The 13,476-nt window shown below is 29.7% G+C and overlaps 3 protein-coding genes across 4 annotated transcripts; 2 read left to right on the top strand and 1 right to left on the bottom strand.

The window, feature by feature from the left end:
- Nucleotides 1-19: 19 nt before the first annotated feature.
- Nucleotides 20-4,240, top strand: LOC140672403 (solute carrier family 12 member 9). Its single transcript, XM_072904547.1, has 10 exons — nt 20-280; nt 477-754; nt 834-968; nt 1,261-1,598; nt 1,713-1,926; nt 1,998-2,267; nt 2,366-2,573; nt 2,656-3,444; nt 3,520-3,939; nt 4,026-4,240. The coding sequence occupies exons 2-10, from the start codon at nt 487-489 to the stop codon at nt 4,222-4,224; spliced, it is 2,841 nt and encodes a 946-aa protein (XP_072760648.1). The 5' UTR covers nt 20-280; nt 477-486; the 3' UTR covers nt 4,225-4,240.
- Nucleotides 4,241-5,544: 1,304 nt separating this feature from the next.
- LOC140672408 (enoyl-[acyl-carrier-protein] reductase, mitochondrial) lies at nt 5,545-7,574 on the top strand. Its single transcript, XM_072904554.1, has 5 exons — nt 5,545-5,962; nt 6,069-6,305; nt 6,378-6,599; nt 6,730-6,960; nt 7,058-7,574. Exons 1-5 carry the CDS (start codon nt 5,762-5,764, stop codon nt 7,286-7,288), a joined length of 1,122 nt encoding a protein of 373 aa, XP_072760655.1. The 5' UTR covers nt 5,545-5,761; the 3' UTR covers nt 7,289-7,574.
- Nucleotides 7,568-9,279, bottom strand: Oscp1 (Organic solute carrier partner 1). Of its 2 annotated transcripts, none has more exons than XM_072904557.1 (4): nt 9,136-9,279; nt 8,366-8,685; nt 8,014-8,291; nt 7,568-7,931 (listed from the first exon to the last, which is right to left on the bottom strand). In XM_072904557.1, exons 1-4 carry the CDS (start codon nt 9,245-9,247, stop codon nt 7,568-7,570), a joined length of 1,074 nt encoding a protein of 357 aa, XP_072760658.1. In that variant the 5' UTR covers nt 9,248-9,279. The 2 variants fall into 2 exon arrangements, with proteins under 2 accessions (XP_072760658.1, XP_072760657.1); XM_072904556.1 differs by having other exon boundaries at nt 9,058-9,184.
- Nucleotides 9,280-13,476: the final 4,197 nt, after the last annotated feature.

The raw sequence follows: 13,476 nt of genomic DNA, 5'->3' as shown, positions 1-13,476 counted from the left end.
GTACATTGGAAGTTATATATGTCTTGACACCTAAAATTGGACAATTTCGTATCAAATGCATGGATTAGATGCATTCAATGTAATATAATCTGGAAGTTTTCAACTTCAGCTTCAGATATGAAGACATATACGACGTCAAGTATACCGCGAGTTTATTAACCTCAACTCGAGACTTGAGTTTGACATTAGACTGGTGGATGCTCGATGTGTGACATCACACTCGACGTATGATAATTTGATTATATCTTTTTATATTTTCTTACGCATGCAGCTAATAAAGGTGAGTCATTTTCTTCTTTATTACGTTCAATTGATAACGTAAATTTAGCTCTTCTTGCTCTGAAAATCTATTTCAACGTTTGTTATCTAAGTGTTACGTTGTTGATAAAAGTTGCAACGTGTACATTTTTTTATTAGAAGAATGATCCTTTTTTGATTTTGTGACATTATTAATTGTATTGAATTTATTGGTCTAGCGATTTTAAAATGATTGCGTCGGAAGTTGGTTCCACAAATGCGGATTCTGTGAATGTCAGGATTGCAAACGAAAAAGCCCCGTTGATCAATGGCAGAGGTGTGCTTCAACGACTGAGTAATATTTTTAAAATTGGAAGGATAGCACATACGGAAGGAGATGGCTATGTTGAATTTGGTAATCTTGGTATGGACAGCACTCGTACATTGGGAACCTTTGCTGGTGTATTTAGCCCGGTTACATTGTCAATGTTCAGTGCCTTAGTTTTCATACGAATGGGTGAGCAATAATTCATAAAATATTATGACATTTTATGATATATAAGTATCTGTTATTAACAAAAATAATTTTATTATAGGATATATCGTGGGTAATGCAGGATTACTCGTCACTCTAGCTCAGTTTATTATAGCATATGGTATTTTATTATTCACTGTAGCGTCTGTTTGTGCTATTTCGACAAATGGCGCCGTGGAAGGTGGTGGTGCTTACTGTATCCTTTTCTCATCATGAGTGATAATGACAGCTATTTGTATTTTATTATTTATCTGACAGAAATAAGCCAACTCAACTAACTTATCACTTTGAGATAACTTATCAGTAGATCAATTTACATTATTCTGCTTATATTTGGTATTATGTTTTAATATTATAATGTAGTTGAGAGAAATTTATCTTTAAACAGAAATTTACAAAATATTGATTTAATTATAATTTATAAATTATAATCTTTGGCAATTGAATCTAAAAATATTAAGAGTATTTTCCTATTAATTCTTGTGCAGTTATGATTAGTCGCACATTAGGGCCTGAATTTGGCGGCTCTATCGGCACCCTTTTCTTTATGGCGAATATAGTGTCTAGTGCACTTTGTATTTCTGGATGCGCCGAGGGTTTGGTCGAAAATTTCGGTCCATCTGGTTATTTAAGCGGCAAAACTGGGCTTATACCGGATGGTCGATGGTGGAGATTTTTGTATTGTTCTGTGTTAAACACCGCTAATCTTGTAGTTTGTCTCATCGGAGCTGCAATGTTCGCAAAAACTAGTGTCGCAATCTTGGCGGTTGTCTGCATCTGTTTGAGTAGCGTCTTTATCAGTTTTTTGACACAAGGCATGATGGAGGTAAAGATTTTACGCACCGATATATCTACAAATATATTTCGCGCGTTGTATATTTAATATTTTTTATTTAATTAAGTCATAAAATTAATGAATATTTATGATACATCTTTTCAGATATCAATTCCAGATGCGAATACATTGGTACAAAACGCAACGGAGCATGTAAATGGAACTTATACAGGTCTATTGTCTTCTACGCTTTCTAGCAATCTCTATTCGAATTACAGCGCCGATTACTCAAGCGGAGGCACTATCACAGACTTTGCGAGCGTGTTTGGTGTACTGTTCAGCGGTGTAACTGGAATAATGGCCGGAGCCAATATGAGCGGTAAATAAAATTATTCGTTTGACATAATTAACTTATTAACATAATTAATTTATCCGTTTAATGATTAACAGGTGAGCTGAAAAATCCTGGGCGGAATATTCCGCGTGGAACTTTATCCGCGGTATTATTTACATTTGTATGCTATATTTTGCTGTCCGTATTGACGGCCGCTACTACTAGCCGCTTTTTACTGCAAAATAATTTCATATATATGATGCCGATCAATATTTGGCCACCATTTGTTGCCGTTGGTATTCTCACAGCAACCTTTAGTGCTGGTTTAAGCAATTTGATAGGTTCCAGCAGAGTATTAGAAGCATTGGCCAAGGATAATGTATTTGGTAAGTAATTAATAGAAAAATATAAGAGAATCTGATTCTTAAATATCTTAAATAATTTAATATTTCAAATATTATTTGCGCTTTATTTATGCATCTAGGTTCTGGATTAAATTTTATAATACAAGGTACATGGCGTGGCAATCCAATAGCAGCGGTATTAACTTCGTGGGCTCTGGTTCAGACGATTTTACTCATCGGTTCATTGAATACTATCGCCCAAATTAATTCGGTACTTTTTCTGTTAAGTTATCTCGCTACTAATCTTGCGTGTCTTGGGCTGGAACTCGCTAGTGCACCAAACTTTAGGTATGCTATTTAAATATATTTTTAAATATACAATTATATATATATAATTTGTACCTCACAAGTGCCTAAATCTTTCTTGCAGACCAACGTTTAATTACTTTACATGGCATACAGCGACTATAGGTCTCCTTGGAACATTGATAATGATGTTTGTAATTAACAGTATTTACGCTTCCAGTAGCATAATATTATGCTTAATTTTGATTATCGTTCTACATTTATTCTCGCCGAGTAAAAACGCTCCATGGGGTAGCATATCTCAGGCATTGATATTCCATCAAGTCCGAAAATATTTGCTGATGTTAGACTCGCGTAAGGATCATGTCAAATTCTGGCGTCCGCAAATGCTACTGATGGTCGCGTCCCCGCGATCCGCCTGTCCTCTCATCGATTTCGTGAATGATTTGAAGAAAGGGGGACTCTACGTTATCGGACATGTGAAGGTCGGCGAATTTGCCGGTCAGAATAGCGATCCTACGTTAGACGAATATCCACATTGGCTAAGTTTAGTCGACCACATGAGAGTTAAGGCCTTTGTTGAATTAACAGTAACGAAAACGGTACGCGAAGGCATGCAACATTTAATAAGACTGTCTGGAATGGGTGCAATGAAACCAAACACGATCGTTCTTGGCTTTTACGACGAGGAACAACCAAGAAACTTTTTCCTCGATTCTCCATATGCAACGACGATGTTTGAAAATACTACAACGCTTCCAAATAACGCTATATTTCCCTCGAGGCAAACAACGGGCGAAAAGAATCTAGATCCAATCCAATACGTCGGTATGTGCTCGGATATTCTGAGAATGAAGAAAAATTTGTGTCTCTGTAGGAACTTTCATCTGTTAAATAAAGCGCAGTTAACAAAGTGAGTAAAAACTTTTCGCAAAAAAATATTTGTTTCCACATTATTACATAATTACATTTATGTCTTTGTTTTCAGAAATTCAAATTTGAAATACATTGACGTATGGCCGGTTAATTTCTTTCAACCGACCGATCAAGATCCTTTCGATACAACGTCGTTATTCATGCTTCAGCTCGCATGCATTATCAACATGGTACCCAGTTGGAAGAATTTACATCTCAGAGTGTTCCATTGCGAAATCGCGGACAATAGTGAAAGCCTAAATATCTCAGATTCTCACAATTCGATGAACGAATTCCCGAGAATCTCGAACGAGCACAGAATACGGAAATCATTAAATTTACTGCGAATTTCTGCGTCAATTAAAAAGATCCCGGAATGGGGAGAGCAAGTTCGAGGATTAAAGGGCAGATCTCTGCTTGAACCAAAAAGTCAATATGAACCAAATACTGAATCCAATGCTTTGAGTAACATGTCTCGAGCTTATATATTAGGGTAAACATCATTATTCTTATTCTTTGATTACAATTTTTTTCGCAATAGTTTCTCTTACCTTTTTTTCTCTCGATTTCATTTTTTAGCGTCAATCAACTGATAAGACAACATTCCTCTCAAACTGCAACGACATTTATTTATCTGCCCGCACCGCCAGCTTCGAGCACCTGGGAGGAGGATGACATGTATCGACAGTATCTGCAATTGTTGACGGAATTAACTGTGGATTTACCACCAACAATTTTGGTGCACGGTGTTAGCGCCGTCACATCAACCACGTTATAACAAAAATAAATACGAATAGGCAATGCTTAAAATTTTCTCGATTGGTAAGGAGAGAAGACATACAAAAAATAAATTATATGATTATATTAAATTATAATTTCTCAGTTATATAACATACTAATTTAAGATTATACATATATATATATATATAATATATATATATATATATATATACATATATACACACACACAGACAGACACACAAACACACACACACACGCACACACACACACACACACACACAAGGTGTCTCAGACTTACCGTATCATTTGTTAATGATGGATTACTGAGATCATTTAGAGATGAAAATCTTAATATCAAAATGCCGAGGCTATAATAGTTTTCAAATGATAAGAGTTTAAAGTTGACCAAATAGCATGACAACATTTTGTGCGCTCAGGCATGTTGCATATTAAAAATGTTCTCACACTAAATTTAATTATCAACATTGAAATAATATTGATAATATTGATAAATTATATATTTAATTTATTGTTAAGTTATTATTATTATTTAAATGTCGATAATTAAATTTAGAAGGCACTTTCAATATGTGACATGCCTGAGTGTGCAAAATTTTGTCATGCTAATTGGTCAAATTTAAAATTACCATTTGAAAACTATTATAGCCTCGACATTTTTATATTAGGATTTTCGTCTCCAAATGGCCTCGGAAATCCACCATTAACAGATGATACGGTAAGTCTAGGACACCCTGTATATCATTATGAATATACATATGTATATATCTAATAATAATTATATATATCATATATATATCAAATGCATAAAGAGAAAGTGAAGATAATTATAATTTATTATATCTCTTATATATATATATACATATTAATTTGATTAATTCATTTAATTATTTTATAATACATATATATATATATAGTAACATAGTATTGCGAAGCAATAACTATTGGATTTTAGATTAGTAGATAATGTTATCCCATGTTCAAAAACAAGTTTAATATCTTAAGTACTAAAATTTATTACTGTGATAACAAACGTATTATATAAGAGATTTTTCAGAAGCAAATATTTTTTAACAATAAATGATTCTAAAACTATGTAAATAAAATATCTTATTATATTTCCATATACATAAGGAACTATTTCTGTACTTCTCACTGTTTTTTATATACTATATTTCATATTTTATCATAAGTATTATTTAGTAATAATTATAAAGTTATTTAAATAAAAATTTATTAAAAATAATGCTGGAGCTTATTTATTATAGATTCAAAAAATTGTGATAAAAAAAATCAATCTAATCGAAGAATTTAAATTTTAAACTACATGTTACGTTAGGTCAGAACAACACGTGACATTGTGACTCGTGACAACTGCTTATAATTCCTCTCTAAGAGATAATATTTAAGTTTAGATTCTCAAAGAAAATGTTCAATTTTTGAAAGTTTAAATTTTTGCATTTCGCAAAATATTGACGATCGTTGGAGTGATTTGATATTTTCTTATCAATGCTCTTATCAAACATTATTAAACATTAAAAACGTGATTCATCAACATGGTTATGTTTGGAGGCAAATTGGCTTTGTCAATTTCGTTGACTTCAAGATCAGTCAAAAATAAATTAATGAGCATTCGAGAAATGAGTTCAGTAATTAACACCGATTGCGTAAAATCTTTACTGTATAAAGAGTACGGCGAACCCGTTGAAGTTCTTCAAGTAACCACCCAAACGGTAGAACAACTAGCAAGCGATCAAGTAATGTCATTAGTCATTATTATAATAATTAAATTCTGCCAATTTTTTTCATTCACTATTTTCTACTTTTGTTACATAATTTAATTATTTTTTTTTTATGATAAAGGTATCTGTAAAATGGCTACTAGCGCCAGTGAACCCAGCTGATATAAATACGATACAAGGAAAATATCCTAGCAGACCTTCGTTACCAGCAGTACCAGGAAATGAAGGAGTTGGAGAGATAGTAGCAGTTGGCTCCAATGTGCAAACCTTACGTATTGGAGATAAGGTGGTGCCAAATGGTCCTAATTTTGGAACATGGAGAACGCTTGCTAATTATAATTTTAAGGATGTTATGAAGGTACTATTGCTACACAATACCTTTGTGACATATTATATTTGTTACATTATTTCTTAGCCTCTGATTTTACAGATGCCGAGTGATATCGATCTAGTTGTAGCTAGTATGATAAATGTGAATCCATGTACAGCATACAGAATGCTGAAAGATTTTGTTTCATTGAAGCCTGGAGATACTGTGATACAAAATGGCAGTAACTCTGCAGTTGGTCAATTGGTCATTCAATTATGCAAAGTATGGAATTACAAGTCTGTCAGTGTTGTTAGAGACAGGCCAAATATACAAGAATTAAAGGTTACATAGTATTACAATTATAATAATGTTATATCTTTTTTTTACAGTATTATATTAAATAATGTTAAATCTTTTTTTTACAGTATTATATTAAATATAATGTGCATATAATATTACATATTTTATCCAGAATCAATTGACAAGCTTAGGGGCGGACCAAGTTCTGACTGAAAATGAAATTCGAAATACACAACTATTCAAAAGTAAAAAGTTGCCCGCACCCAGATTAGCTCTCAATTGCATCGGTGGACAAAGTGCACACGAAGTGCAGAGACATCTCGCGCAAGATGGTATTATGGTGACTTATGGAGGCATGTCCAGAGAGCCATTGACCATACCGATAGCTGCACTTATTTTTAAAGTAATCAAAAACTATCTAGAGAATATTATAAAAGATATTAGGTGAATATTGTAAAAGATATAAAAATATAATTTATACTATTTATATATGCTTGCAGAATATATCTTTCAAAGGATTTTGGATGACAGCCTGGACAGACGCAAATAAGGAATCTCAGGAGAGAGAGGATATGTTCAAGAATCTAGCAACTCTCTTTAAAGATAAGAGATTGCAGGCCCCACCACATAAATTGATACCCTTCTGCGAATATCAAGAAGCTATCGTTAAAGCGCTCAGTTTCGATGGTCGAACGGGTGTAAAATACATTTTAGATTTGACGAAATCTTAAAATTTTTTTGCATTTGTATAGAGAATATTATATAGAGAATTAATTTTTTCTATTCTCTCAAAACTTTCATCAATGCATTTAAAATCATTATAATATTCTGGTACCTGCTGTTTTGTACAATTCGCGTAAAACTGACGCACTTTTTGTCAACTCGGGAGAATCGCTATTTGTATAAAAATGTATTTATTTTTAGTAAGAATATCGCAAAGTGTATAAGTATGTGGGAAAAATATAGAAGAAATAATTGCAATTACAGATTTCGTCAGTCAAAATTCTAAATCACTCGATCTCGTCGAGGAGATCGAGCAAGTCCATACTTCGTTTCAAAGTCTCGTGTTCGTCCTCGAAAAAATCCGCGTATACGTTATCGAGTTTGGCTTTATAATCCTCGTTCAATTTTGGCTTCTCATTTCCTGTGTTGCTTTGTTTAGCGTTGCTTCCTTCAGCATCAGTTTCGTTATTCGTATTATTTACGTTCTCTTCGTCCTCATTTGACAATAGATTAAGCGTAAATGGTCTCTCGTAATTAGTCTCCTCGGTTCCCAGCTGAACAGCCAGCATACCTAGTTCTGCTTTTGCACTGCAGTCTTTCAAAAACTGTTGACTGTCTCGCCTTCCCGTGACACCGTATGTTGGTAAGTATCTAGAGTACATAACGATATAATTATTATTATTATTGGCACAGCATTAATATAGAATCTAATACTGGATACTTTTTATCTTACATATTCTTCCCCAATAATGTTTTTCTGTCACCGAAAGTGTCAAAGGATCCGCCGCAACACGTTTCAGGACTCACGTCCTTCATCTTCATGGCCGCCAGAGTACTCCTGTGTTCAATATATCTCTCATTGTATCCATGAGGTGTGAGGTTGAAACTGGCGTTCTCGTTTTGTAGACCACGTCGCAGGAGAATTGAGACTCGTACATGATACGATTCCAGTTCCTTTAGACAGCACTCTCGCGCTTTCCAGATCTCTTCGAAAGTCAGGCAGCCGTAGAACTGTTTGAAGAGGAGATGGATTAGTTCATCGTTGGTTGTCAATATATCCCGTTAAACTAACACGTTATACTCACGTCAAGAACCATTTCTTGCACCAGGGTGACACATTTTTGCGCATTTACATCGCTGACCATATCGCGTATCGCATCTACGTGATTCAGAATAATAAGAATGATCTCTCTGGGTCCAGTAGCTGCCATTAATTGATACTTGACCATCATAATCATCAGATCGAATAGTTTGTCCATACTATTCCTATCTAGCTTCATGATGGACGAAAGAACGACACTCTCCAAGGTGGTGCGCAAGTGTGACACACCGATCATCGGTGACTCCGCAAATATCGACGATAATATTTTAGGATTGAGTAAAGCGGCGGTTACATCGTCCAATACTGTAATTAACTTGTAATTAAAATAATGTTTTGACGAAACAAATATCTATAAAATCTTCCCAAATTTTTATAATGCTGCTATACATAAGATCATAGATACAAAAAATTAATATTCATCAAAATTAACATCAATGTCTTCCCAAGGAATAATAAAATATATAAATATTTTTACTATAATTAATAATTTTTAAAAGTTTAAATATAAAAGTGATAGTAGTAAATCTTAGGAAAATTTCAATTTAATATATATTTATCTTGAAATATTTAAAGATATTTAAAAAATTATAAATAAATATATATGAGATTCAATAAGAAATTTGTAAAAGATTTTTTAAGATTATCGTCATAAAAATAAAAATAAATTATAATTACATAAATTAAAGTATATGTACAAATAAATAAAATATTAATGAAATATCTTCGAAATATTTTAAGCGTGTGCGGCCTCGCCTTGTATTGTTTTGTCGGCGTCGATCTTTTGCGCCTTCAGCCTCTGTCGCAAAACGTACAACATTTCACCACCCATATTTAAATATAGAATAGGTGTCGAATGCAAAGACATTTCTTTTTTTTACGTAGGAGTACGATTTTCCTTCGACGATTGTTGTCAGAACGAAGATAGATATATCAGACAAGTACACGTACTAAAGAGTAAAGAAATTGATGCGTCGTCTTGACGACATAAGTGTACATAATGCTTCCAATTGTTGCGATCGGTACCGAGACTGCGCGAAAAAATTCACGACCGAAGAGAAAGAATTCGTAAGATTAACATTAATAAGATCATTTATTCTGAATTTTTGTTGAAAAACTTTTGAATTTATTACAGAATGGATTAAGATAATTTTATAGATAATAGAGCTGTTTGTGTAGGAATGTACATCTATAGTTTCATACTTTTATATCTTTCTTTTCATCATACATTCTGACACATTTTTTTTATTTCGAAATTTCGTGATAAGAAATATATTATTAAAGACAAAGATAATCTTGTGTAAAAATTTGCTAAAAACGAAAAGTTGCTTTTATTTCACGACTAATGTGATATATTTATAAATTATAAAAAAAACTTGTTTAATTTTATATTTTTATAATCATATAGTTATAAATACACACATCAATCGGTATATATTAAAAAAATAATTTTTTTTTGGTATTAAATAATTATTTCAATGAAATAAAGATGTGTGTAAATAAATTCACATTAATGTTAAACAAAATAACGGAAATGAATTCTTTACATTTACTATATCAATTAACGATGTAATAAATTTATCATGATACTACGTGATCACATGTTTTTTTATGACAGACATAAATTAAATAATTGTTATATTTTTACTTAAATACTTATATTTTTATATTTTTATAGATATATATTTTATAATTTTATATTTTTTTGTAACCATATAGAATTGTTTAATGCAATAAAAATAAATATTTTGTTTATTCATTAATATCTTTTTCTATATGTGTTTTCTATATATAGAAATATGGATTTCTACATATATACGCATATACTATATATATATATATATATATATATATATATATATATATATATACGGAGATATACACATAAAGACAAATGTGTGGAGATATGAATCTCTATATATTTCTTGTATGAAAATAATATTAAATAAATAGAAAATATTGAAGAATTATATTAAATATTGACTCTACATTACCGCAAAAGAGTTTAAGTTATATATAACGAACTTGATTGCTCAATTAAATTAATAATATATAATTAAAAATGGAAATTGATTGTAAGAGAAACCACTTGTTAGAGAATTCTTCTGAGGTATTTCTATGCTATCATTGTTACAAGGGTATGTAGTTTCTTTTTACAAACTAATAATTTGAACTCTCTTTATATAAAGGTACTTGTGGATTAAAACTTTGAAATCTGTGTTATGTATTTTGTATTGTAAACATTTATGTGTAATAGATTGTGTCTGGGTATGTGTATGTATGTGTGTGTGTGTGTGTGTGTGTGTGTGTGTGTGTGTGTGTGTGTGTGTGTATTTGTTTTTTATTTTAATAAATAAACATGTAATGAAAATTATGTCAATAATGTATATTACGCATTTATATTTATTATTTATTTATTACAGTATTTATTCGTAGAATTATCATGAAAATAAAATGTATATTTATATCGTTTAACGTTAGAAACATAAAGAATATATATTTTTTATTATTTTATGTAGCATACAAATTTATATAATTACAAAGTAAATAACAATGTTATTAGATACGCAAAATACATATTTATAAAAATTACATCAAAGATGCAATTTTTTTTGGTGGCTATGCATAAAGAGACATTTTTAAAATTATCTTTATGTTCAAAATAAACTGCATTATTAGTATATTTAAAAATACAAAAATAAGCAATTTTTTATTATTAAAGTTAATATATTTATAATATTATAAACATTAAAAATTAACATTATAACTTATTATATTACAAAAGTTATATTATAAATAGTCTAAAGTTATATTAAATATATAACTTTTATTAATATTAATATTTATATATAATTCATATTTTATGTCTATTATATTAATAAACTTTAATAATCTTTGAATATTAATATAACATTCATATAATTTTATATTAATATTAATAATTAATATTAATTTTCTTTTTTTAATGAACAAAATGAAATCTTGTAATTCGAATTCGCATATATTACATTATTCATCTGTTTCTAAAAATATGAAACGAATCGTCTTAATGTATGTCAAAATGTAATGTATCTTGGAAAAATGATTTTTCTATGTCTTCTTTATAATAACTGCATTATAATCTATAAATATATAGAAAAGGCTATAAATATAATTTTAAAAAATATAGAAAAAATAATAAAATTATACTTACACTTAAATTTATTAAATGTGAACATTACTTCGCTATTACTTTTTCAGTTTAAATTGACCGCTTTTATAATAAACGTAAACGCTTTAAGATTTGGGAAGTGTTTTTATTTTTATTTTTATGTTGACTTTTTTGTTACGTATTTTAAAAATATATGTTGATTTCATAGAATACATTTTTGTACGTGATGTTTATTGATTCTGATGAGTTTGTAAATAATTTTCTTAGGTATACTTCAAACCTTATTTTTTGCCAAGTAATGACGATATATATGTATACATCGAATAAATATAAAAAATAAGAGCAACGGACGAATACGAGGGTGAAAACATCAAAGTATGATAAAATTTGAGCATTTTCGAGTTATATGAATATTACTGTAGAGAATATATATATATTGTAGGCTCGTATACTATATATTATTTTCAATAATTTTGTAAAATATATTATTGAAATTATTGTGCATATATGCGTACACATAAAGAATATTTTTTAATACAATAAAAATCTTTAAGATACAAATATATAGCATATCGTTTTTTTTGAGCGGGGGGGGGGGAGGGAAACGTCACCACGTCCTGTTTGGCAGGAGCCCTTACGGGGCTTTTTAAATTAATATAAGCCAAGAAATAATTAAACTTGTCAATAACTGTTTTCTGTTTTGTTCTTGGGTTTTCGTTTTATTTTTCTTTCTATATATATATATATATATATATATATATATATATATATATATATATATACCTTTAATAGACTATATAGAAAGAAAAACAAAACAAAAAAGAACAAAACAGAAAACAGTTAATTGACAAGTTTAATTATTTCTTGGCTTATATTAATTTAAAAAGCCCCGTAAGGGCTCCTGCTAAACAGAACGTGGTGACGTTTCTCCCCCTTCCCCCTCCAAAAAAAACTATATGCTATATATTTGTATCTTAAAGATTTTTATTGTATTAAAAAATTATATAAAATATATTTTATATATATATATATATATATATAATATATTTTATATAATCTGTTTTCGCAGAACTGTGATTACTATAAGACAACAGAAAAGAAAATTTATGTTTGTATTTTTTGTTCGAATATGTTTTCTATATATGTTTTAAAAATAGAGATACTGCAATATTATTCTATTATTAATTACAAACTGTGTTATTGTAAAGAAACTATATTAATAAATAAAATTAATTATAATAAATCTGTAAGCTTTATATTTTCTTATGTAAGAAATAGTAACAACAAAAATAGTAACAAAAAGATTTTTAGAAATAGTAACAGGAACATTTTTAAATATATAACCGCAATATAACAATGTTATATTACATATTATATTTATAAGTAGGAAATTACAAGAAACTGGTATCTTACCGGTTTTTGTAATATTACCTGTAACATTTAGTTACATTATAGTTATATACTAAATATATAACAGTGTTTACTGGGTACGTACAATTAATTGTATTTTAGAAGATTTCTATTTTATATATATAATATATATTACACATATATATTTTTATATATACGCATGTATATGTACATACACATACATATAAAAAAATTTTAATAATTTAAATTCTCTAATAATAATAATATATATATATATATATCATCTATTATTATTTATAATATGTATTAAAATGAAAAAAGATTATGTGCAGCTAAAATAATATATAATGAAATATATTAATAAATCTATAATATTTTCATGTACTTTTCAAATCCACAATTATATGAATTTAGCATGGACATGAACCAATTGGTTGTTTTACCGTAGCACCGAAAAATGAATTTGATCATGTAGTTCTGCCCACTTTAAAATGAATCTAGATGGCGTTAGCGTACTGTAAGGAAAAGCATCGAAAAGTGGCGGCCCCTCTCAGGTTTTTCTCTGATAACAACAG

Source organism: Anoplolepis gracilipes, chromosome 13, assembly GCF_047496725.1.
Source record: "Anoplolepis gracilipes chromosome 13, ASM4749672v1, whole genome shotgun sequence".
NCBI classification, from domain to species: domain Eukaryota; kingdom Metazoa; phylum Arthropoda; class Insecta; order Hymenoptera; family Formicidae; genus Anoplolepis; species Anoplolepis gracilipes.
Note: the sequence above shows the minus strand (reverse complement) of the source record. Positions and strands in the feature narration are given on the sequence as shown.

Coding starts and splice junctions, on each gene's coding strand:
- LOC140672403 (XM_072904547.1), top strand. CDS start 487: ATGATTGCGTCGGAAGTTGGTTCCACAAATGCGGATTCTGTGAATGTC. Junction 1,927..1,997: donor GGCCGGAGCCAATATGAGCG/GTAAATAAAATT, acceptor AATGATTAACAG/GTGAGCTGAAAAATCCTGGG. Junction 3,445..3,519: donor AATAAAGCGCAGTTAACAAA/GTGAGTAAAAAC, acceptor CTTTGTTTTCAG/AAATTCAAATTTGAAATACA.
- LOC140672408 (XM_072904554.1), top strand. CDS start 5,762: ATGGTTATGTTTGGAGGCAAATTGGCTTTGTCAATTTCGTTGACTTCA. Junction 5,963..6,068: donor AACAACTAGCAAGCGATCAA/GTAATGTCATTA, acceptor TTTATGATAAAG/GTATCTGTAAAATGGCTACT. Junction 6,600..6,729: donor CAAATATACAAGAATTAAAG/GTTACATAGTAT, acceptor TATTTTATCCAG/AATCAATTGACAAGCTTAGG.
- Oscp1 (XM_072904557.1), bottom strand. CDS start 9,247: ATGTCTTTGCATTCGACACCTATTCTATATTTAAATATGGGTGGTGAA. Junction 8,686..9,135: donor CGCCGACAAAACAATACAAG/GCGAGGCCGCAC, acceptor AGTTAATTACAG/TATTGGACGATGTAACCGCC. Junction 7,932..8,013: donor ACATTATTGGGGAAGAATAT/GTAAGATAAAAA, acceptor TATGTACTCTAG/ATACTTACCAACATACGGTG.